The 23,707-nt window shown below is 32.5% G+C and overlaps 1 protein-coding gene across 5 annotated transcripts; it reads left to right on the plus strand.

Moving 5' to 3' along the window:
- The first annotated feature begins 1,961 nt into the window (after positions 1 to 1,961).
- On the plus strand, positions 1,962 to 22,085 carry LOC109054390 (calcium/calmodulin-dependent protein kinase type 1D-like). 5 transcript variants are annotated; one of them, XM_042750629.1, is made up of 13 exons: positions 1,962 to 2,084; positions 7,980 to 8,091; positions 13,358 to 13,483; positions 14,483 to 14,557; positions 14,656 to 14,794; positions 14,925 to 15,048; positions 16,101 to 16,176; positions 16,499 to 16,611; positions 16,703 to 16,781; positions 17,947 to 18,034; positions 19,434 to 19,771; positions 21,016 to 21,114; positions 21,207 to 22,085. In XM_042750629.1, exons 1-12 carry the CDS (start codon positions 2,024 to 2,026, stop codon positions 21,080 to 21,082), a joined length of 1,398 nt encoding a protein of 465 aa, XP_042606563.1. In that variant the 5' UTR covers positions 1,962 to 2,023; the 3' UTR covers positions 21,083 to 21,114; positions 21,207 to 22,085. The 5 variants fall into 5 exon arrangements, with proteins under 5 accessions (XP_042606563.1, XP_042606566.1, XP_042606565.1 ...); XM_042750632.1 differs by lacking the exon at positions 1,962 to 2,084 and adding an exon at positions 4,837 to 5,097; XM_042750631.1 differs by lacking the exon at positions 1,962 to 2,084 and adding an exon at positions 4,837 to 4,999.
- Positions 22,086 to 23,707: the final 1,622 nt, after the last annotated feature.

Here is a 23,707-nt window from a genome sequence, read left to right on the forward strand (position 1 = left end):
TAGTGCATTATTAGGATATTCCATATTTAGTTTCCTCTTCTCCATTATGTGACATTAAAATCTAACTGAGGCATCATTATCTTTTGTTCATACATGTAAAGTTTATAAGTCAGTTGTTCTGCTCATAATTACATTAATAACAGGCATTTTGAAGTCCATCAGTGTGAGTCCTGCTGTGCTGCGAGAACTTTTAGCCATTTAGGGGCTGTTTGACTTGGCAGACTGACCGATGCGCTGGCAGGACAGATTTACAGCAAATGCGACTGAACTTCTGCCAAAGGAAAACAGGAAGAAATCCAGGAACTAAATGATCCTTCCAAAACAGATTTCAAGCTAGTTGCGGTCCCATATAAGAGTTATGCAGCTGGAAATTGGATAATATCGCCTGATAAGAGACCCACAGGGGTCCAGCAGAACCATTTAAAGAGCTCGGAATAAAAAGACTGAGCTGCTGGACTTGCATGAGTCACCCCCGTCTCAGGTCAATGATGCTAGGTTAGATTGTTACAGTAGTTCACCATGTTCTCTGGGACCAATCTTCACATCAAATCAAAAACAAAAATCATATAATATAAATACATTTCATTCCATATCCACACGCACCGTTCAAAAATTTGGGGGCACTTTTTAAAAGATGCATTAAATTCATAAAAAAATTACTCTCACATAATAAGAAATATATCTTGAGCAGCAAGTCAGCATATTAAAATGATTTCTAAATGATCATGTGACACTGAAGAGTGGAGTAATGATGCTGAACATTCAGCTTTGCATCACAGAAAATATTTACATTTTAAAATATATTCATAGAAAAAAGCCATAATATTTTTTTTTTTTTACAAAATCACTGTTTTTATTGTATTTTTGATCAAATAAATGCAATTTTGGTGAGTATAATAAAGTTCTTTCAAAAACATAAGAAAAAGATTACCAACCTCAAACTTCTGAACAGTAGTATGTTATATACTGTATAGCCTATATTAAAGAATACAAAAGGATTCTTGGTGTAGAAACAGTTTTTGCTCAGAAATTGCATGTAAATTTCACAATTACGTTAAAGTAACGTTAAATTAAGCTTTTTTTTTAAGTAGAAACACTAAAATAGTATATTCTTGTAAAAAGTACTCCAATAATCTTTGTTCATTTACAGCTTTGAAAAATCTTTTTTTTTTTAATCAAAGAATCATTTCTGGTAATGTACAGTATGGCTTTATTGAATATAAGTCAACAGGTAGTGATGACTTACACAGTTTTGTTGTTAATCAGGTAAATGTGTCTTGTTATGAAGATGATTAGGTGTTTTACTGGTAAGTTGATAAATGATAAGATTTGGGACTGTTGTAGCACAAAGTGACTGTAACCATCAGTTAGAAATGAGCTACAGGGGTGAAATCACTGTTATGACCACCATCCTTGGTATATTACCCTTTCTGTTGGTCACATTCGACATCATTAGGGGTCCCCTAAAGACTTTCGACATGTTCCCTCCATCTCATAATTTGATTTCAAATCTGGTTGATATTCAGTCAAGAATTGATATCATCAGAGTCATTTTGATATCATGTAGCATTGATATAATTCACACAAAAATAATCTGAGAAGACACGAATCTGTCAGAAAAACATGTCATGGTTCAATCTAGATGTAAGTATAGGTAATGTACAACATCTGGAGCAAACACTGTCAGTTAATTTACTTTGCACTGGATGTGAGAAAGTGATTTGCATCCTCTGTTAAACCCTCTTAAGTGGAAACAGGTTCCTCGTCTCTACATTTGTATTCCCATTTACGCAAGTCACCTTCCCTGAAACAGAAGTATCTAGAGATCTTCATGTCCGGTTATCAGCCATGTTTCCTCTCCCCACCATGGCAACACCGTACACAGTGTTTTAATGAGAGAACTGTCTCGCCCAGGTTCATCATTCCTCCCAGGATACATGAGACAACATCTCGCACATAAGACAGACTTCCACTGGCGTTCCTGAGAGCGTTACGTTTGCCACTGGACACAGTTTTGCCAGCGATGCCATCATACTTCATCAAGCAGCACAAAGCACTGGTCAGCAAAAAACAGCATCACAAAGGTAAGCCAGACAGTGTGCACTACCAGGCAAAAGTTTGGACATTTTGGCAAAATTTGTTTCTCGTGCTCTTAAAAACAATTCGATGTGGCTGTAATACTTAAAATTAGTTTTGTACAAATACAAATTGTGCTTACATATGAATTTGCTCATAAAACCAACTTTTTTTAATAAAATTAACTTTTAGAAATTGTACATTTGTGGAATTCTTTTAAATATTATTATAAAATGTATAATAAATAATCAGTTGATGTGTCTAAATTAACTCTATTTCCAAAATATAAATGTATAAATTTTAATCTCATTTTATAGACAATATGAATTTTATTTTAGAAATCATTGTATTTTAATATTAATAAAATATATAATATTAAAATGATATATATATAATTATTGTTATAATTATATTATATAATTATTTATATAATTATTATAATAATTATAATTATATAATTATATAAAATTATATATATAATTATATTAAATAATTATTGTTATATAATATTATTTATACATTATATTACAATATATATTAATCTTAATGTAAAAACAAACAAAAATCCATAATCAGTAGGTGTGTCTAAATTAATAAAAAAAAAACATTTTTAATCATATATTATTATCATATAGTTCCAAAATACAGTTAATCAATCAATCTGTATGTGTGTGTGTGTGTGTGTGTGTGTGTGTGTGTGTGTGTGTGTGTGTGTGTGTGTGTGTGTCTGTGTCTGTGTGTGTGTGAACTAAAACTATTTTAAGAATAATTAAAATAAAAAAAATCAGTGTGTTTGTTTAACATTTAACTGCCAGTGAGCTATTAAATCTACATTAATTATATTTTTGTTGTAGACATTGGTCTTTAATATCGTAACATGTTCAGTAACAGGACAACTAAAATGCCCGTCTGAGATTTGCTCAAGCCTATGAAAGGAGGAAGTGTGGCGCGGTGTATTGTGAGGTTCTCCTGACTGGCCCAACAGGTCGCATGCAATAACCTCACTCTTGAGCTCAGGAGACACTGCAAAACAAAACACTGATGCCGCCCATCACAAGTGACTGAGCGTTTTCATTTTAGTAATGACTTTTGAGTGGCTTCAGATTAAATGTGTGATTCAAAAAAATGTGTGATTTGTTAAAGCCTTCAGTAATCCTATAAACTCACTCTCATGACACTGAGACGAGTACATGAGCGCTGCCTCATACTCTTCTTCCTGCTCATGATGCTGTGCAGAAGTGATCTGTGGTCTGGCTTTATTAATAACTGTTTGGCTCTTCTTTTAATTCTGGTATGAAAAGTGACCTGGACATTTTTGTGCCATTCACATGCATTAGTGGTTGCATTACCGCTGCTATCACTCACACATCTGTGTAATGCCTTATGAATACGTTTGTCTAAATAAATGGTTTTTGTTGCCAAGTAATTATGGGCTGAATACCACTTAGCAACCAAAGAGCAGTGCCATGGCATTACAGCGTGGGAGTTTTGCACATGCAAATACACTCACATTTTCAGAAAACACACACATTATCTTTGGTTTGTTGTCAGATGATGTGTTCCTGCAGTGTCCACCATGTTTTTATGGTTGACCTAGTGTCAGTTTTGAAATCTACTGACAGCCAGTTGATGGGTATATTTTTAAAAGCAATTTTGTTTACATTGTAGGCCTACATGCTTTCATAAAATGTTAAAACTTTAAATGCTCCTGCTATCCAGATATTGGTATTGATAAGTCAATTAAAAAACACATGTTGGTTAAAGTGATAGTTCATCCGATAATGACAATTCTGTCATAATTTACTCACCGTTCACTTGTTCCAAACCTGTATGAGTTTGTTTCTTCTGTTTAACATGAAAGAAGATATTTTGAAGAATGTAAGTAACCAAACAGCTGATGGTAGCCATTGCCTTCCATTGTTTTTTATACTATGGAAGTCAATGGTTACCGTCAATTGAACCATTTTTAACCATAGCTTATATATGTGTGTGTGTGTGTGTGTGTGTGTGTGTGTGTGTGTGTGTGTGTGTGTGTGTGTGTGTGTGTGTGTGTGTGTGTGTGTGTGTGATAAAAAGTGATATTTTAACTGATATTTTTAACCTTGTTAATTGGTAACGGCAAGATCTTTTACTATAAGGTGAAAATACTAATAGCCTACTAGATAATATGTAATTACATTTTACTAATAATAGACATTTAATTTTACAGTAAAGTACTGTTAAAAGTAAAGACTTATGAAGTAAAAAACGAAGTCATCTTAAATTTTACCGTGGAAAAACAAAACAACATTCCCACAATTGCTTGCGTAATACTTTATGTTTGATGGTATTTGTTTAAATAGCACGACTGATGTTTCTTTGTCAGTTTTGTTATTGATTATGGGTTTTATGTGGCATCTTATGTTGTGTTTATTGCATTATTTTAGTGTCACGATTGTTACCATGACTTGTTTTGTATTTGTTTTAGCTTTTACCTCAGCTTGTGAATGGGCCACTTGTGATTAGCTTATTGTTGTCTCTTCTATAACTTGTATTATTACGGTGGTTATTATCTGTATATTCTGCAAGTCATTACAAAACAGATTTTATCACTTTAGATGGCATGCATTAGCCTAAATTAAACCGTTCAGTGTAACGTTAGTTAAACCTAAAATGCTGCAAATGAGTTTTTTATTACAAGGTGCTGGCAACCACAGCTTTTACAGTATGTTTTTTTTTTTTAAGATGACATCACGTGTAGACAGTCATTTAGAAGAGATCTTGAGAATCCGCCTCGCTGGCCGCTCCTCCTTCATTGACAGCTCATGTAATCTCCTACCTGTTGGTTATTTGTGCGCCTCTCGACGTGTTTAATCTGTCCACACTGCAGCGGGCTTTTGGCAGGAGAGTCAGAGCGGGGCATCTTTTGCGCACTTGCCTCTAGGTAAGTCAAAGGACGGGACGCTGACCCGAGTAAAGCCGATTCCTGTCCCATTCACAGAGACCAGGCGAGACTGAGGTTGCTGCTGTTGTTAACAACAGGTCAGACTTTAAATTACAGTGTTCATGTTGACGTGCAGTCATTATCACTAATTATATTTGCATGCAATAAATGAGCACGGTAATTTAAAGGGTTTTTTTTTTTGCAGTAGATTATTTTATCGACTGAGTGCACGCAACAATTGATAAAGAAATCAACTTTTCTTGGATTGATGACCGTGATTGATTTGCATGTTAAATGCACAATGCATATGACAGATTTTTGCATACCCATCACACTGCATTAATTGCACAGGAATGTGCTTAATTGCATATCGGACGCGTTGCAAATGTCTGTTTCTTTGAGATCTGCGCGGCATAATCTCTCCTCGCATGTCATTCTTTGTCACTGCTGTCCTTGCTTGAGCTTTGATCATTTCTGCAAAAGACAGAGATCGTGCTGGAGTTCTTACAGACCTGAAGGTAAGGTCAAAAACTGGCTGTTTGTAAAATTATCACCCATGCGTTCATCAGAATGCACGTCTTGAATGATGATAAATTAATGCATCACGTGCACAATAAAGGTGCACGCTGGTTTGTGCATGAACAGACTAGATCCCGTCGTCAGTCACTGAGGTGTATGGGGCATCTCGCAACGGGACATGCGCTGCATGATTTAATGATCCGTGCTGAGCTGCATGTTTATGTTGGTATGAGATATATGAGTGGTTAGTCCACAGGCGCACTCTACATTAAAGGGGCTGCATAGTAAGACAAAGCCAGGCAAGTACAGAATGTTCTTTTTATGTTAGTAAAGAGACTACAAGGGCAATGCAATAACTTTGCATTGAATTGTTTTTTTTTTTTGTTTTTTTTTGTAATGTTGTGCATTGCAATATTCATTGTAATATTAGAATTTAAGACAGACAAACACAAAGGAAAATATGAGTCGACTGTTTATGTCCAGTTAATGTTACTCATTTGAACGGAAAAATAATGTAGAAAAGGGTTCTGTAGGCTAAGTAATCCAGTCATATGTTGAAAATTATAGGTTTGTCAAGGTAGTGTTAGAATTTTCTGTGAAATATTGTAAATATTATATGAAATTGTGAGTAAAATGGAATGGGAGTTCTGTTTGTTTTGAACCTTTTGAAAAAAATATATAAATATAAATATAATTTTTTTTATTTTATTTTAGATATTTGTTAAATACTGTTTTATTGTAAATTAATATGCATTTTAATTAAATTATATTTTATTGTGATTTATGTCATTATACTTTATTAAATGAATTACATTTTTAATTATTGATATTCATTTAATTTTTATTGTATTGTATCTTCAATTATTAATATATTTATAATTTTATAGTGTTTCATTAATTTTTGTATTAAATTTTAATTCTAATTAATTTAGAATTAAATTCATTTAATGTTTTAAATACGTATCTTAATTTTGTTTAAGTTGTTAATGTATTTGTAATTTTAAAAATGATATTTTCTCATTAAATTTCCATTATTTAAATGCATTTCTTGTCAAATTAATTTAAATTAAATTAATATTTTAAACATTCTTCTTCATTTAAAACAATTTTGAATTAATGTTTATTTTAATCATTAATATATTTTTAATTTTACAGATAATATTTTTATGAATTTCATAACGAATTGTCATGCCTTAATTTTAATGTATGTTTGTTTATTTAATTTTTATTTATTTATTTGTTTGTTTGTTTATTGACCAGTCTCTATCATAATTCTGCAAAGATATTGTTTATTACAGTGATAATACTGGCTGCATGCAGCTATGCAAGTTCACCCGAGTCCTTGTGTTCTTTGAGAGCTGTAGTCCAGTCATGCCTCCTAATTGGATGTTTCTTTTCTCTTAAGGTTACCTAATTTGTTTATTAAGCAGTCTATTAGTGGTCTACTAATAGTCTACAAAATACTCCATTCCATAGGGGTTTCTCCACCTTGGGGTACTCAGTGACACGTTTAGTGGCAAACTGATGATATTTTTGGCTTTTGAAGTTATAAAATGCAGTTGACCTTCTGAACTCAGGTGGTGAATTGTTCTAAGGTTGACTCAGAAGATCAGAGTCTTTAACCTGTTATATAAGTGGAATGAAAGCAAGACTTACCAGAACTCAGTATTGCTAATCCCAGAGAAGTCGTTTTATGTTGGAAGACTAATCTGTATTTATATTTGAACTCCTTTTATGAAGACACCTCAAAATAAACACAGTAAACATGGTGAAAAATAACCTGTCATTCATTCCAGCTTTCCATGCTGCCAGTTTGTGCTGTCTTTGTGTGCAGCTGATGCATTGTTCAGTTTTCTAGATGTGTTTTGTTGAAGATAATGACTTTATCAAAAGCATTCAATCATTTGATGCTTGTGGACACCTTTATATTATGTTTGGACATGCAAAGGACAAAATCCACCTGCAAACTCCATTGATATTCCAGTTAAAATAGAATAAGAGATATTTCCTTTGCAAATGTGCCATGCATCAATCATAAAAGTCACTGACCATCCAAAACCTGATTAGTGTTTTCTGACAACTGCATGTAGGACAGCCAATGAAGAGCTGTGGAATTTTTAAACAGGGCTTTAGAGGTCAGTGACACACTAAAACAGGCTGATAGATGAACACACATCCAATCAAGATAGCTGATAATGAACATGAGACTTCGCCAGAGAGACTGAGCTGCATTCTAAAGGATGCATCCTGAGTTTCATCTTGATTTTAAAATTTAATTCAATATATTTATTAGAGATCAGGCCTCATGGCTCCTGGAATATTTGGGATTGTTTTGGCTGCAAATAAAGGTATATTCACAAAGATTTGATTTATTACTCTTTTTTTTTTCGAACTGATCATAGACGTAGGTCTTTGTTGGTCACTTTATAAATCTTTTATGTTCTTTTTTTATCCTCTCCAGAAATCCCTGTAGAAGCTCACGCAGAAATGGGCCGAAAGGAGGGTGACTATGGTTGGAAAAAGAGCACGGATAACATCCAGGATGTGTTTGAATTCATGGAGGTCCTCGGATCGTAAGTACACAGCTTGGAATGGTTTAGATTCACAACAAAACACCTTAAAAAAAATAAAAACAAAAATTTGTCAACTCAATCGGGTAAGCTTTAGTTTTTGGAAGTAAAAATATCCTGACGGAATTTATGTCACAGGTACAATTTTATTTTAACAAAGTACACTGTAAAAAAAAAATAAAATAAAAATTACTTTTCGAAGTTGTAAATGAATCAAGGATTATTGGAGTATGTTGGAGTGCATTTACCTGCAAACCTGCAAATCACATTTTCATGAATAAATGTCCTTTGTAATTCTTTTAAAAGGTTCTTTGTAATTATTTGTGAAATTTACTAGCAATCAAAATACAAATTTTAATTAGAATTTGCTGGTAAATTTTATAATTAGTTTTTCAGTGTTGCTTAAATGTACCATAATAAATAAATACATAAAATATTTTAAAGTGTTAAAAAGTACACTGAAAAGTTTACATTGCACATTTTTGTTTCTCAAAAATTAAAATTAAAAATTGTTTTTTTAAGTGTGTTAGAGGCATTTCCAAGAAAGCTGTTTTTGCTCACCCAGCTGGTAAAGGATTCACCCCGTAAATGCCTGTTTACCCAACTTTACCGGGTTTAACACTGGCCTTTAGTGCTTTATAAGTCTTTGGCATTAGCGGTTCATTCAGAAAAAGCTCATGAGCATTCAGCTTTAACTGTGTCTTAACATTTTCAGTCTTGTGTTGTGATTTGTAATAATTTGATAAAGAAAACAGCTGACTGAATTAAAGGCATGTGACTTTCGGAATATTTATCTTATCTAAGTTTAATTAAACCTTTTAGAGGCTGACTCCATTGAAAAGTGTATCACTGTTGGTCTATAATGAAACATGGATCATTTCAACATGAACTCAAACAATTGCATGAGTTTGTAGGTGGGACTTGACCAGCAAATAGGAGGCAGATGTGAGAAATGTTCTGAAAAGGTTACATGAATTATGATTTCAATTGAGAATAAGCTGTTTAAATGTGTAATCTCAAATCCATTATCCCATCTGAGCAACTTAACGGGTCTCAGACGGTAAACCAGACACCAGTGATCCGGCCCTGCTGTCCTGAATCGGTTGTGATGTGATGTCGCGGGCACAGAAAGCTGACTAGACAATAAGCTCAGCAGACATGAGCCGCTGTACATTGTCTCTGCTGAATGTAGAGCGATCACCAAGCAGGAAAAAGTTCTGTCCTTGAAGACAGACACTGTGAGATCAGCACAAGCGTCAGAAACCATTATTTCCATTCATGACTAAATGATCAGCTGCTTTGGGATTGGAAGTCTGTACACTGTCAGAAAAAAAGGTTCAAATGCAGCGGTAGTACCTTTTCAAAATTGTACCTTTTAGGTACTAATATGTACCTTTGAGGTACCATTATGGACCCTGTAGATACAAAGTTGTACCTTTTGAAAAGATCCCGCCCCAGTGACAGCTTTTGTACCTTTTTTTCTGAGAGTGTAGTATTCAGGTCACCCTGCGGCTGTCGTTCTCATCGTCTGTAGGTGAATCAAGGGTAAAGCACAGGTTAAGACACCTCCAGACCGGAGTGTGTTAATCTCTTTGGCAGACAAGAACAGGGATCACAGGTGTCAGGGAAGGGCTAACGGGATGGAGACAGATTTGCGATAATCTACCGGACATGGCCTGCAATGTGCTGTCTATTGCTTTGATACTGAATTTTTAAGTTATTAAACTCGATTATTTTCCTGAAATAAGGTAAGGCACCCCAGATGAATAGAGAACAAATGTAACTTATAAATAAGACTATACTTTACTACTTGATTGATAACATTAATAAAGTTTTCATAAATGTTATTTGTAAACTAGTCTAAATATTTGCTAATTTGCATAAATTTTTTGATGTAGAAGGAAATTTTTACTCAGAAATTTGCTAATATATTTTACAAATATTTACAAAGAAATGGCAAGTAACACATTGAATTAAACACAAATATTTTGAAGCACAAATACAGAATTTCTTGTAAAATGTACTCCAATAATCTTTGCTTTATTTACAACTTCCAAAAATCAATCAACAAAAAAAACACAAAAGACATTAAATATTTAGAAAAATAGAAATAAAAAACAGAAAAAAACAGAAAAAAAATAGAAAAATAGAAATAAAATGTTGTATAAATTGTATAAAAAATACTGGGAAAAAAAAAAAACTAATTTTGAGAACATTACATTTAAATACATGTATTGTAAATTAAATAGATATAGTAAAATAAAATAAACACTTAAACATTTATTTTGCATGTTTTGTTTACACTAATCTAAAAAAGCCTTAAAAATGGCCAGTTCAAAAAAATAGATTGTCTGTAGTGTCTTGCCTTAATTCTTAATTCATATAATGCTTAATTATGTTTGAGTAATTTTTTTAATGAAATATAAATGTTTTTTAAATTTTGCCATCACTATTTATTGTTTTTATTTTATTTTATTTATTTTTTATTTTTTTAGAATTTTGTTGTTGTGTTTTGCGACCACATTCCTGTTGTCCTCAAATGTGAGGTGCGAATTAAAAACCTGAGTTTACAATTCACACAGGTCCTAAAGCAACACAATTATCTAGTTTCAGGCATAAACTAGTGTGTCTAGAGAGCTCTGTCACAACCTGCCCTTGCCTGTGGGTGTTAGTGGCACCAGCAGGGCATTATGGGCCGTAGGGAGTTGAGCACAGTGCTTTCCACTGACAAAAACAACCTGAATTAAACTCCCACAATCCCTCAGCAGGCTTCTATTGGACTTAACCAACCATCATGAAGAACAACATCAAAAAAAATCTTATAATAATAAGCTACTAATTATTTTCTGAAGAAAAAAAAAGTGTTTTTATGTATTTCATTGGCAGTTTTCTTTGCCTTTGGGCACATTCTGTGCACTGACCTTCAGCTTGAGCTGTATTTAGTTTTTCTTCATGCATTTCATTGAAATCCACAGTAGTTAATGAACTGAGGACTTTCTAAAGGACTATTCACTCCTGACCGCGGGTGAAGGTAAACACGCATCTCTGAGCTTTTGCATTCAGTGCAGGAAAATGGTGTTGTGGGAATATGTGTTAGATGCTGGCGGTGTCAGGGAGACAGTTGTTTCGTGCCGCTTCATTTGTGCGTGGGAGGCTGAGATTGATTGTCGGAAGCCATGTGTGATGTAGCACTTCTTTTGTAACAGGTGTAATTTCAACCGGGAGTCCAAACCATTATGAATTCAGTGTTATATCAAAAATATATACCTACACTGCAATAACTGCTTATATTCTACTGTAAGTAGCAAATGTTATTTAAAAAAAAAATGTATACAGTTAAAAATAATACATTTCGTGAGATGTACACTAAAGTTACTCTAAAGATATACTCTTTTAATATTTATTTGTAGCAATAAATGTTATTAAAATATTATATTCAGTTAAAAATAACTGTAACACTCAAATTGCATTGTTTTTGATAATATTATTTTAAATAATAAATATATAAATATCATATATTCATACATTATTGAATATCATATATATTATATATATATATATATATATATATATATTAATATATATATATATATATATCATATATATATTATATATATCTATATATATATATTTATAAATAATAATTATTTAAGTAGCAAATGTCATTTAAAAAAATTATACACAAAAATAATACATTTAGTGAGATTTGCATGCAAATTACACTATTATTTTCAAGATATATTATCTTTATATTATTTTCATGTTATTAAAATACTTTAAACAGTTACAAATAATGCATTACTGGGATTAACACTCAAATAACACTATTATTTTCCAGATTTATTCTCTTAATATTTATTTTTAATGTTATTAAATCATTTTATACGGTTAAAATAATACATTTAGTGAGATTTACACTAAAATTATACTGTTTTCTTAATGTTTATATTTAGTATACATTATTAAAATATTTCATACAGTTACAAATAATACATTTAGTATGATTTACACGCAAATTATTCTATTCTTTTCAAGATGTATTCCCTTAATATTTTTTATATGGTCTGAGAAGTGATAGTGAACACAAAGATGCTGTTTGAAAATGTGATTTTCACAGTGTAAAATACAGATGGGAAAATTCAGCTATTAAACACTGATAAGAGTATTACCTGAATAAAATAACAGATTTGCATCGGGTAAACCAGTGATAGCACATGTAATCTCAGCAAGCGTTCTTTATAGCCTAGATAAGACTGTCTTATTCTTCCAATCCCAGGCTAATTGAAACCTAGCCTCTTTCCATCGGAGGCCTTACAGTGCCAGCTGACCTGTGTTTATCGATGCACCTGGAAACCGAAGCATTACTGTTTACGTTACGGAAGGGATTTCAAATGTAATCTTTATCCCATGACAGCTATTCCAGGTTGCAAAGAAGAAAAAGCCCAACAACCAAGAGCTAATGGTCATTTAGGTAAATGACCCATTTACAAAATTAGTTTGTGAAATCAAATTTTTTTTTTAAATACATTTTTAAATTGTCTGCAGTATGTCAGAGTCTTTTTTTCCTCAGTATTTGTTATAGTGCTCTGACTAATTTCTAGGAACTTTTTTTAAGTTTAAGCACTAAAATTACTGAAAAAAAAAAAAACTAGAACTGAACTAAAGCTAAAACTGAAATAAAATAAATAAATAATACTAATTAGGTATTAAACAATTAATACTACTGAATTATATTAAGTACTAAGTACTACTTTTTTTATTAAGTGCAAAATGACAAAAAAAAAAAAAACTAAAATGAAACCTGAAAATGTAAAAACTAAAGCTGATTAAAAACTTATAAATAAATAAAAACTACAATGTCATATAAATTAAATTAAAATTACATTGCTGGGCATTTTCTTGCTGTCCTAATTCAAGTGTTAACCCTCGTGTCTACAGGATTTGTACGTGTATTGTTTATCTGATCAAATCTGTTACACTAATAGTAATTGCTTCACACATTACTTCATACCAGATCTTGCCAGAGCCCTGGCCTCTTTCACATGCTGTTATTAAATGTGCGGCTTGCAGTGCAGCGCTGAGATCTCGGCAGGTTTTCAAAGGTCACATCCTCACCTTCATTAAAACCTGCTTTGCTCTCAGGGGGAAGTGCCACATTGGCATCAAATAAACCAGGATCATGCTCTCTCTCGGATCCATGGAGAAAAACATAATCCCAGGTAATTGCACATTTGACCTTACCTCATCTTTCTGCCTCTGCTTTCTCCAGGGGAGCGTTCTCAGAGGTCTTCATGGTGAAGGAGAGAAAAACAGGGAAGCTTTTTGCACTGAAGTGTGTGAAGAAGAAAAACAAAAGGGACGTCAACCTGGAGAATGAAATCGCTGTGTTGAGAAGGTAAGACCAACGCTAGCTGTGCCTGTGATGTTAAAATGTGAATTTGCTGAAAGTTTACGCACCCTCAGATGATCTGAGATGTAGACGAGTTTGTTTCTTTATCAGACCAGATTGAGAGAAATTTACCCTTATATCACTTGCTTACCTTCTGTAGTGAATGGGTGCCGTCAGAATGAGTTCAAATGCACTCACTCTCAGGCCATCGAAGATGTAGAGGAGTTTGTTTCTTAACAGCAACAGATTTGGAAAAAAAAATAGCATTATCTACATTTTGCTCACCAATGGATCCTCTGCAGTGAATGGGTGCCATCAGATTGAGAGTCCATACAGCTGATAAAAACATCACAATAATCCACAAGTAATCCACATCACTCCAGTCCATCAGTTAATATCTTGTGAAGGGGAAAGCTGTGTGTTTGTAAGAAACAAAACCATCATTAAGACATTTTTAAATTCAAACTATCACTTCTGGCCAAAAAGTGCTCTATCCATAATAATGTTGACTTTTTCTCCAGTGAAAAAGTCAACATCTTGATGGTTTTGTTTCTTACAAACATGCACCTTTTCCGTTCACAAGATGTTAACTGATGAACTGGAGTGATGTGGATTACTTGTGTAATATTGTGGTGTTTTTATCAGATGTTTAGACTCTCATTCTGACGGCACCCATTCACTGCAGTGGAGCCATTGATGAGCAAAATGTAGATAATGCTAAATTTTTTTCCAAATCCGTTCCTGTTAAGAAACAAACTCCTCTACATCTTGGATGGCCTGAGAGTGAGTGCATTTTAAGCAAATTTTCATTTTTGGGTGAACTGTTTCTTTAAGTTTTAAACACAATAGCTGTTGTGAACAGCACTACACATTAAAATTGAAATGGGAATCACAGTTTGGAAGGAAACAGAGATTAAGAATAAAATCAAATCCAAAGACACTGAAAATATATGTACAACATAATTTATCCAGTATTAACTTATTCATCTGTTGTCATCACATCAAGATCAAACATGACAATGTGGTTTGCTTGGAGGATTTCTATGAAAGTCGGACGCATTACTACCTGGTCATGCAGCTGTAAGCACCTCTATTTGTATTAACACCCACTGAAAACCTGTTACTTTAAACCTCATGTGTCTTTATAGCATGTTGTTACATTGCTCATATCCCATCAGCGTTTCAGGTGGTGAACTGTTCGACCGGATCCTGGACCGGGGCATGTATTCAGAGGCCGATGCTAGTCTGGTCATCAGACAGGTGCTGGAGGCAGTCAGCTACCTGCACAAAAACGGCATTGTCCACCGTGACCTCAAGGTACAGAGACGCCGCATTCACACAAACATATGCATAGATCAGTATGCTGTAGATATGCATGGATGATATTAACAGATGTCGACTTACACCCACCAAACACTGACTTTCTGCATCTGTACTCTCTCTACAGCCAGAGAATCTGCTCTACTACAGCCCTGATGAAAACTCCAAGATCATGATCAGTGATTTCGGCCTGTCTAAGATGGAGGAGAAGGGCATCATGTCCACGGCCTGCGGGACTCCAGGATATGTCGGTAGGAATGATGTCCAATAAATGGGCTTTTAAACAGCCAGTGAATGTCAAAGCACAAGAGACACATCTGTAAATCTGAAAGGTCGCATACACAGCTGCTTTTTATTGAAATGTCACAAAATATTTACCTTCTGTAATGTGATGTTTCTCTGAGTGACACACAGTATTCAGTGAGGAATACTGCAGTGCTTTGAGTGGTTCATGTGCTGAAAAGGTGTTTGTTAATATGATTTAATAAAACTGTGCTGATTGCATCTGCAGAAAAAACAGAGGAAGATAATATATTAGGATAAAAGAGTAAAAAACACATACAGTATTTAGTATTTATGCATATATTAATGCTTTTAATTTTAAGTTTTTATTGTAAGATTAGTTAAAATTTTAGGCATTTTGATAGACAATTATGAAGACAGGTGTTATTTTGAGATTATTTATAAACAGTTATATTATTTATTAATATTCATTTTATACGTATATTGATATACTTTCATTTGAATATTTTCAGTTTTTATTTTACTTTTAAAATTGTAGATATTTGATGAAATCTTATAAAATTTACAGTGTACTGTTATAAGTATTTATTTATTCTAGTATTTATTTATATATTAATATGCTTTTATTTTTATATGTTGCGTTATTATTTTAGTTTGTTTTAGAAATTTTAAGTGCTTTTTAAAAATATTGTTATTAATGTAATATTTCTATTTAGCTTTATTTTATTCCAGTTTTAGTTAGAGTAAATTTAGTCTATATATAGCCCTATACACACACATACACACACACATATATATATATATATATATATATATAATATATATATATATATCTATATATATATATAATATATATATATATATATTTCAGCTTTACTTAAAACTGATTAAAACCCATCATTTTTTGTTTATTTTTATGTACAATTTTTTTTTTTTTTTTTTTTTTTTTTTAAAATAACAAGCACTGATGATCTTGCACAATAAATCCAAAGGCATTTTAGTCAATAAACAAGGTCTATTTAAAACCATGTTGTCTCTAATAATCTGTATTTCCTCACAGCCCCTGAAGTATTGGCCCAGAAACCTTACAGCAAAGCCGTTGACTGCTGGTCTATTGGAGTCATCACCTACATCCTGTAAGTCCCTTCCTAGTAGGGATGTCATTTCTAAGAAACTGATTTTTGTACTATATTTGCTCCACGAGTGAGTTGGACTTTAATCAGCACTGCTGTTTACAGAGAGTGATAAACGGATGCTAGTTCTTAATTTAGAAACCTAAAGCTTGTGTTTGAAAAAAACCCCTGACAGATTAGAAGTTTAAATCAGAGTCACTGGTTCACCAAAGACCTTTAGCAGTGCTGTATAACTCCATTCAGAGAGCTAACTGTGTAGGTCTCTGAGATACACTGCGCCCCCTGCTGGAAGTTTGCATTTATTTACTTTGCTGTATCTTTACAGTCTCTGTGGCTATCCTCCTTTCTATGAAGAAACCGAGACTCGTCTGTTTTCTAAAATCATGAAGGCACAGTATGAGTTTGACTCGCCCTTCTGGGATGATATCTCAGAGTCTGGTTAGCATCCTATTCTTCCCTACTGCTAAATCATCTCATGAGATTCTGTAAAACACACCTTTAATCTCATGTATATTTATTATCTCTCTAGCAAAGGACTTCATCCGCAACATGATGCAGAAGAATCCTAAGATGCGTTATGACACAGAACAGGCTCTCAGACACCCCTGGTGAGCGACCGCAGGACAGATTGACTGCTCTTTTCAAGCTTGTGAGCCTTAGTGGAGACCTCTGTTATGTTTCATTTATGGATCAGACATGTCAGAAATACAGAACAAATTATGATACATTTTTGACACTGAATAAGTGTATAATTAAATCATGCATAGGAGCGCAGCTCATTTGCAGTGTCATTATTACTAACTAAAACTATTAAACATAAAATTAAGCGGAAATAAAATAAAATATGAATATTAGATGAAAAAAATAAAAAAAAAAACAATATAAAAATGAAATAAAAAAGAAAAAAAAAAACAAAAAAAATAAAAGAAAAAAAAGAAAAATTTCAGCTTAAAAAACTAAATTATTAAAAAAATTGTGATTGAAATGAAGCAAAAATAAAATATAAATATTAGATTTAAAAAAAGCTTTTAGAAATTTGTGGAAAATATTTTCAGTAATTGAAATGAAGCAAAAAAATAAAATGAAATAAAATATCAGATAAAAACATTGTTTAAACTTACAATTATCAAAAAAAATGTTTTTGGTAATTGAAATAAAGCAGAAATAAAATTAAAAATGAATATAAGATGGAAAACTTGCAACTAACTGAAATAAAATAAGTTACTATTGCTAAAATATATAATAAAATGTGTGTGTATATATATAATATAAAATACACACACACACACACACACACATATATATATATATATAATATATATATATATATATATATATATATATAAAATAAACAAAAATATAACAAAATGACTAAAACTTAAATTAAAATGAAATATTAAACAAATAAATGCTTATTCAATATTAATACTATAATACTAAACTAAATACTAATACTAAAATAACACTCATAATTCAGTCTTAATTTAATGAGAGACACTGAGTCTGAGACAATTTTAAGATCTCTTCTGAAAATTTAGATGAGATGCATATGAGGTTATTTGGGTCTTTTTTTTCTCTCAGACTTAAGCAAAAGTCTCCATTTGCTCTTTATTTAATCTTATTGCTGTGCAGGAGAAACAACCAGAGTTTCCCACAGTCAAGAACTGTTAAGATTAACTAAACTTATTTCTGTCTTAGGGATTGTTTAAAACAGGAAACAAAATCCTTCTGTTTTCCACCAGCTCTGGTTTTAAATCCAGCTTTGTCCTGCAGGATTATAGGAAAGACGGCCCGGAGTCAGGACATCTATCACTCCGTCAGCGAGCAGATCCAGAAGAACTTTGCCAAGTCCAAATGGAAGGTAAGGTCATGTTTCATAACTCTGTGCATTCTCGGGTTAGAGTGTGTCTCCTGTGGTTTAGTCTCATTTGGCTTTTTCAGATGATCTCTGGACTGATTACACAATTCAGCTTTAAATATGAGTGGCTGATTTGGTCACCCGTCTTGCCTATAATTGCTCCATCTGTGTGAATATCTGGAACAGACCAGTTTCAGAAATCTGATTTATACTTTGAGACATTTAGAGCAGCGCTGAAGTAATCAAATCAGCTCCCAGATTTATTTGACATAAAAATGGGTCTCCTTCTTATGGTGGCTACCATGCTGAGAGGAAATTAAGTCAAACTCTGACATTTTTCCAGAGAATGTGAACTTGTGATGTTGTGCATCAGTCAGTCTCCAACACACTATGTTTGAACTTCTACTACTACATCCAAAAGTGATATAAGCTACCAAATCTTAACACATTTGAACACAAAAAATATTTTTTTATTTCAAACATGTTGCATTTTTAATTAAACATGAACTTGATGAGGTCAAGTGAGAATAAAAGCATACTCTTAAAACATTTATGCTTTCTCTTTTACAAAAAATAATTTAATTTTTTTTTTAAAAAATGATTTTTTTTTTGCAAACCTGAATTAAATTGATCAATAGTGACAGTAAAAACATTTAAATTGTTACAATTTTTCAAACCAATGTTCTTTTAATCTTTCTATTCATCAAAAATCCTGAATAAAAGTAGTATCAGTTTCTCCAAAAATAGTTTAATAAAAGCAGTTGTTTTCAACATTGATAATAATCAGAAATGTTTCTTGAGCAGTAAATCAGTATATTAGAATGATTTCTGAACGATCATGTGACACTGAAGATTCAGCTTTGCATCAAAGAAATAAATTACATTTTATAATATATTCATATAAAAACATTTGTAATAATATTTCACAATATTGGAGTTTTACTGTTTTTTTTTTTACTGTATTTCATATAAAGGCACCTTTCATGAGCATAAGAGACTTTTTTTCAAAAACATTACAATTCTAAAAATATCTGAACAGCAGCATATATTGCATAGCATTTATAAATATTTTTAATAGCCAATATATTTGGAACAGATCGATTATTAGCACACAAAAATACTACTTATGTAATTTAATTGCACTTCATTATGAGAGACGATGCAGTAAGCTCTTTTTGTGTACTGCAAATTAGGGCAAAAGTAGGTATTTTATAAAAACTGTTGAATTTGCATACTTTGCTTACATAGCCAAACATTTCACTTTTTGTTCACCATTAAAATGCATTGATAGTTTGTAATTTTACTTCATGGTTCACTAGGTTTAGGTGATAAAATGAAACAGCTTGTTTAGGTGTTTCCTGCACTCTACTGACTGTCTGAAATCATGATCTCGTCACTCCAGCAAGCCTTCAACGCTACAGTGGCCATTCATCACATGAAGAAACTGCAGCAGGCCCACTCTGAGGCCTGTCTCCGTCTGAAACAGACGCCTGTGCCTGAGATCAAGGTCATCGCAACATCCACACCTGAATCCGTCCGCAAGAAGCTGTTCGCTGAGACCCCCGAACCAAACGGCAGCGTTCCCAGCAATCAGATGAGTGTGCCCTCCGGCTCCACCGACTCAAAGAGTCAGTACCACCCGGTCCGGGTCAGTCACAGCGAGACCACCCATGTAGGGACCCTCACCATTACAGAGAAGAGCAAACATGTGTATCACTCGCAGCCAGCGGACCTAAATGGGTATGTATTTGTGTGTAAATTATGGAAAACATGAGCTTTGTTTGATCATTTGAACTAAAACTCTGAGTTTGATAAGTATGTTTGAAAAATGCTGTGAAAAATGTTTTATACAGAGGCCACCATTTTAATATAAGCAGCATTAACATATGACCTTCTACATTTACTGTACATACCTTGTGAAAAAAAAACAAAGAAAGAAAAGAAAATGCTTAAAACAGCCTAAACTGGTTTAAACTGGTCTTCCAATCTGGCCAAGGTGCTGTAAAACTAACCAACAGACCAGTCTGACCACTCTGGGAGACCAACTGAGAACAGCTTCCAGCAACTTAGCGGTGACCTTGTTACTCATTTCACATTCGAGAAGGCTAGCCAATCATAATAGAGGAGAAATAGAGCAGAAATAGAGCAGAAAGACTGGTTAGGGAGAAGGTGGATAATGGTGATGTAAGACTAAATTATGATGTTTTAAGTGCAAGAAATCTTAACTAACATTATTAGTGGACATTGTGAGTGTTTTAGTTTACCAAAAACAAAGTTTACAGGTGATGTGCTATTTAAAGCCTATTTTCAGTGTTGTTATTGTTAGCTGAAACTTAAAATAACCACAATTTTTTAGATGAATCTTAAAGGTATTTCACTTAGTTGGTGATACTTCTAATTTTCATTAAAGTTTTTTAAGGTTAAGTAGCAAAATTGCTAAAACTAAAAACTAAAACTGAAATAAGAATAAATTAAAGCTAAATAGAAATAAAAATATACCCCCCACCACCACCACCAAAATAAAAAACAAATAAAAATTACAAAAGCACATAACACTTTTTTTTATTGTTGTTATTAAAAGTTTTTTAATCATTAGTTGAAATAAAGCCAGAATAAAATAAAAAAAATATTAGATTTTTAAATTTAAACAAAAATTTGAAGTGTTGCCTTGGCAACTAATTGAAATAAGCTTAAGTACTAAAACTGAAATAAAATAAATTAAAACCAAAAAGAAATATTTGAAAAGAAATATATGACATAAGCACATAACAAAATTACTTAAACTTATACTAAAATTTAAATGAAAACTAAAAAAGCTAATTCAAAAATTTAGTAAATATTAATAAAAGAACACAGCCTATTTTACTTCCCTAATCTGCATATTTTTAAGTATTTAAACTAATGTGGGACATGATTTGATTTTATAAATTGAGTATTGATTTTCTTTCCATACATGCTCTAATTAGTTACTTAAAATTCTTCAGGTACGCAAAAAGAAGCTCCAGTCGTAACGGGCAGAACCTTCAGACTGGCGTTTGCTCTGTCATGTGATTGGCTGCTTTGGCATTGCATGATTTTGACAGGTAAATATGACTGCTTAAATTTTTCACTGCTTGTTATAAATGTATGTTGACATGAAAATGCTAAATGCCCTTATTTCTCATGCTTGCTCCAGGTCTGTGACCTTTCACTCAACCACTGGCTGCTTTCTGTGGGCAGGTCCTGCTGCTCTGTCCCGCTCAAGAGTGTTGGCCAGACAGCTGGCCACCGGCCCGCACTGTTCTGAAATACTGAAATTTAGGGGAGTATCTCCAAACCAGCAAACACACACACACACACAGAGCACAAATCCAGCCTGTCACACACTCGCAAATGACACAGTATCCCTGTAAAAGCAGAAATGATTACATGTTAGGTGCTGAACCTCAGACTTTGTATTTTCCCTTGAAAAACGGATATACATTATCAAGGTCAATTAATCTCTCTGTATTAAAACATTTGGAGCGGGGGTCCGTGTTACTGGACACTTGTGTAAGGAGTATTGGGAGTTTTGTACATGTACCATGTGATGCATGGCTAGTTTGTAATGTGCAATCCTGTAGCAATTCACGTGTGTAAAACTCTTTTGCTTCACTGTAAGCCGTAATTATTATTGATTATAAAGAAATAAGATTCCAGCTTTTCTTTATTTATTCAATAGTTTTTTTGCGTGTGTGTGTGTAATTTAACTAGAGTGAATGTTTATTTTTCTAATGCAGAAATTATGTTTATGTTTATCCATTATATATTTTTGTCATAATAAAACAGATAAAAATGATTTAACGCCTTTTCCCACCACCATAGTAAGCCTAGCCCTTGTTTTGTGCACTATAATACACTACTGTTCCTGACAGACATGAACTTTACTGTTAGAAATACTGTATATTGTTACTAATTATCTTGTAAGAGATTATAATTAAGTGTCCTCTAAACTACAGAAAAGGTTTATGTTTGTGTAAGCTACTACTGTTTATTCTTTGTGCAATATGCAATACCAATAAACCCTCACACATCACTCTGCTTTTGTCACTCTTCTGAGGAAGATGTCATTCACTTGTTTTGGCAATGTACCCACACAGAAATTTTGGTCAGATTTTTTACATTGTTCACCCAATCTTATTTTTTAAGTGACCTTTCTTTCTGCCATAAAGATGTTTTCTCTGGATTTGTTTGAGTACTCAAAAGAGAATGTAGAAAAATATTACCTTATTAATTTGGCTAAATTTCACATACATACACAAAAATTTACTGGCTCTAACCCACTCTCGAGTTTTTTTCTCATAATTTAATGATATTATTCTCAACATTTTATTTGACACTTTTTCTCATAATTTAATGAGTTGATTCTAAACATTTTATTTCTACTTTTTTTCGAAACATAACGACTTTATTCTCGAAATTCAATGAGTTTAATCTCAACATTTTATCTCAACTTTTTTCTTGAAATTTCTTAAATCTCAAGATGGTTTTATTCATTTATTTATTTGTTTTTTATTATTATGCCTTATCCTCTTCCATAGTGATTGGCATGAAAATAGACTTTTTGTTTCATCTAATCATCTAATTGTTTTATTTTCCAATATGTAAATTAATCTGATTTCTGACATCTGGTGTGTCTTAATTTTTAATCTCCCTTCAAACATTTATTAATTCCTTGTATTTATTTTACCCTGTACTTATGAAAATAGGCAATTTAAAAAAAAAAAAATTAAGATCTTTAATTTGTTTTATATAATTATTTGTTTATCTTTAATTTTAATACTTTTTTGTTAATTTGTTGCATATGTTATATTTTAAAAATGTGTGTGTGTATATATATATATATATAATTGTGTGTGTGTGTGTGTGTGTGTGTGTGTGTGTGTGTGTGTGTGTGTGTGTGTGTGTATGTATATATATATATATATATATATATATATATATGTATGTATCACTTTAGATGTGTGTTAATTTGAGTATATAGGATGTTGCATATAGGATTAGGGATGCACCGAAATGAAAATTCTGGGCCGAAAATTCAGGATACACTTGGCTGAAAACCGAAATAAAAAATGACTTGTATTTAAATATAAAAAAAAATTGTGTCATTGAGTGTATTAATATTAGACTTTTCAATTTCATGAAATGTAAATCTGAACTGAAAAACTACAAACCCAAAAATAATCACACTTTAGCTCTGAAAATGTGAACCTCAAGGAACCTATTAAATAAAATAAATAAATAAATAAAAATCCATGTCATGACCCCTTTAACATATTGGGATGGTCCCAGTAAACAAATTCAGACTGACCTCAATACTGCGGCCGACCTGCAGACATGCAGCTCACTTACCTGAGCTCAGATTAGCAGCAAACTGTTTAGTCATCATCACTGTCATCTTACAGCTGAGTGTGTGAAGGACAGCTGATGGTATGATCGGTCTTAACTGACATTTACTGCCATCTGTTTACTGATGTGGTAAATATATAAAAATTAAATAAAATATTTGCCTTTTTTTTTTAAATATTTGACTATTTTTGGCACCATTGTGCATATTTGAGTGTTGAATTCAACAGCAGTTTAATAGGCATATTTGAATATTTTATTTAAAAGTGTGGGGTCAGTAAGATTTTTAATGAAAGAAGTCTCTCACCAAGG

The sequence above is a fragment of the Cyprinus carpio genome, chromosome B23 (genome assembly GCF_018340385.1).
Source record: "Cyprinus carpio isolate SPL01 chromosome B23, ASM1834038v1, whole genome shotgun sequence".
NCBI lineage: Eukaryota > Metazoa > Chordata > Actinopteri > Cypriniformes > Cyprinidae > Cyprinus > Cyprinus carpio.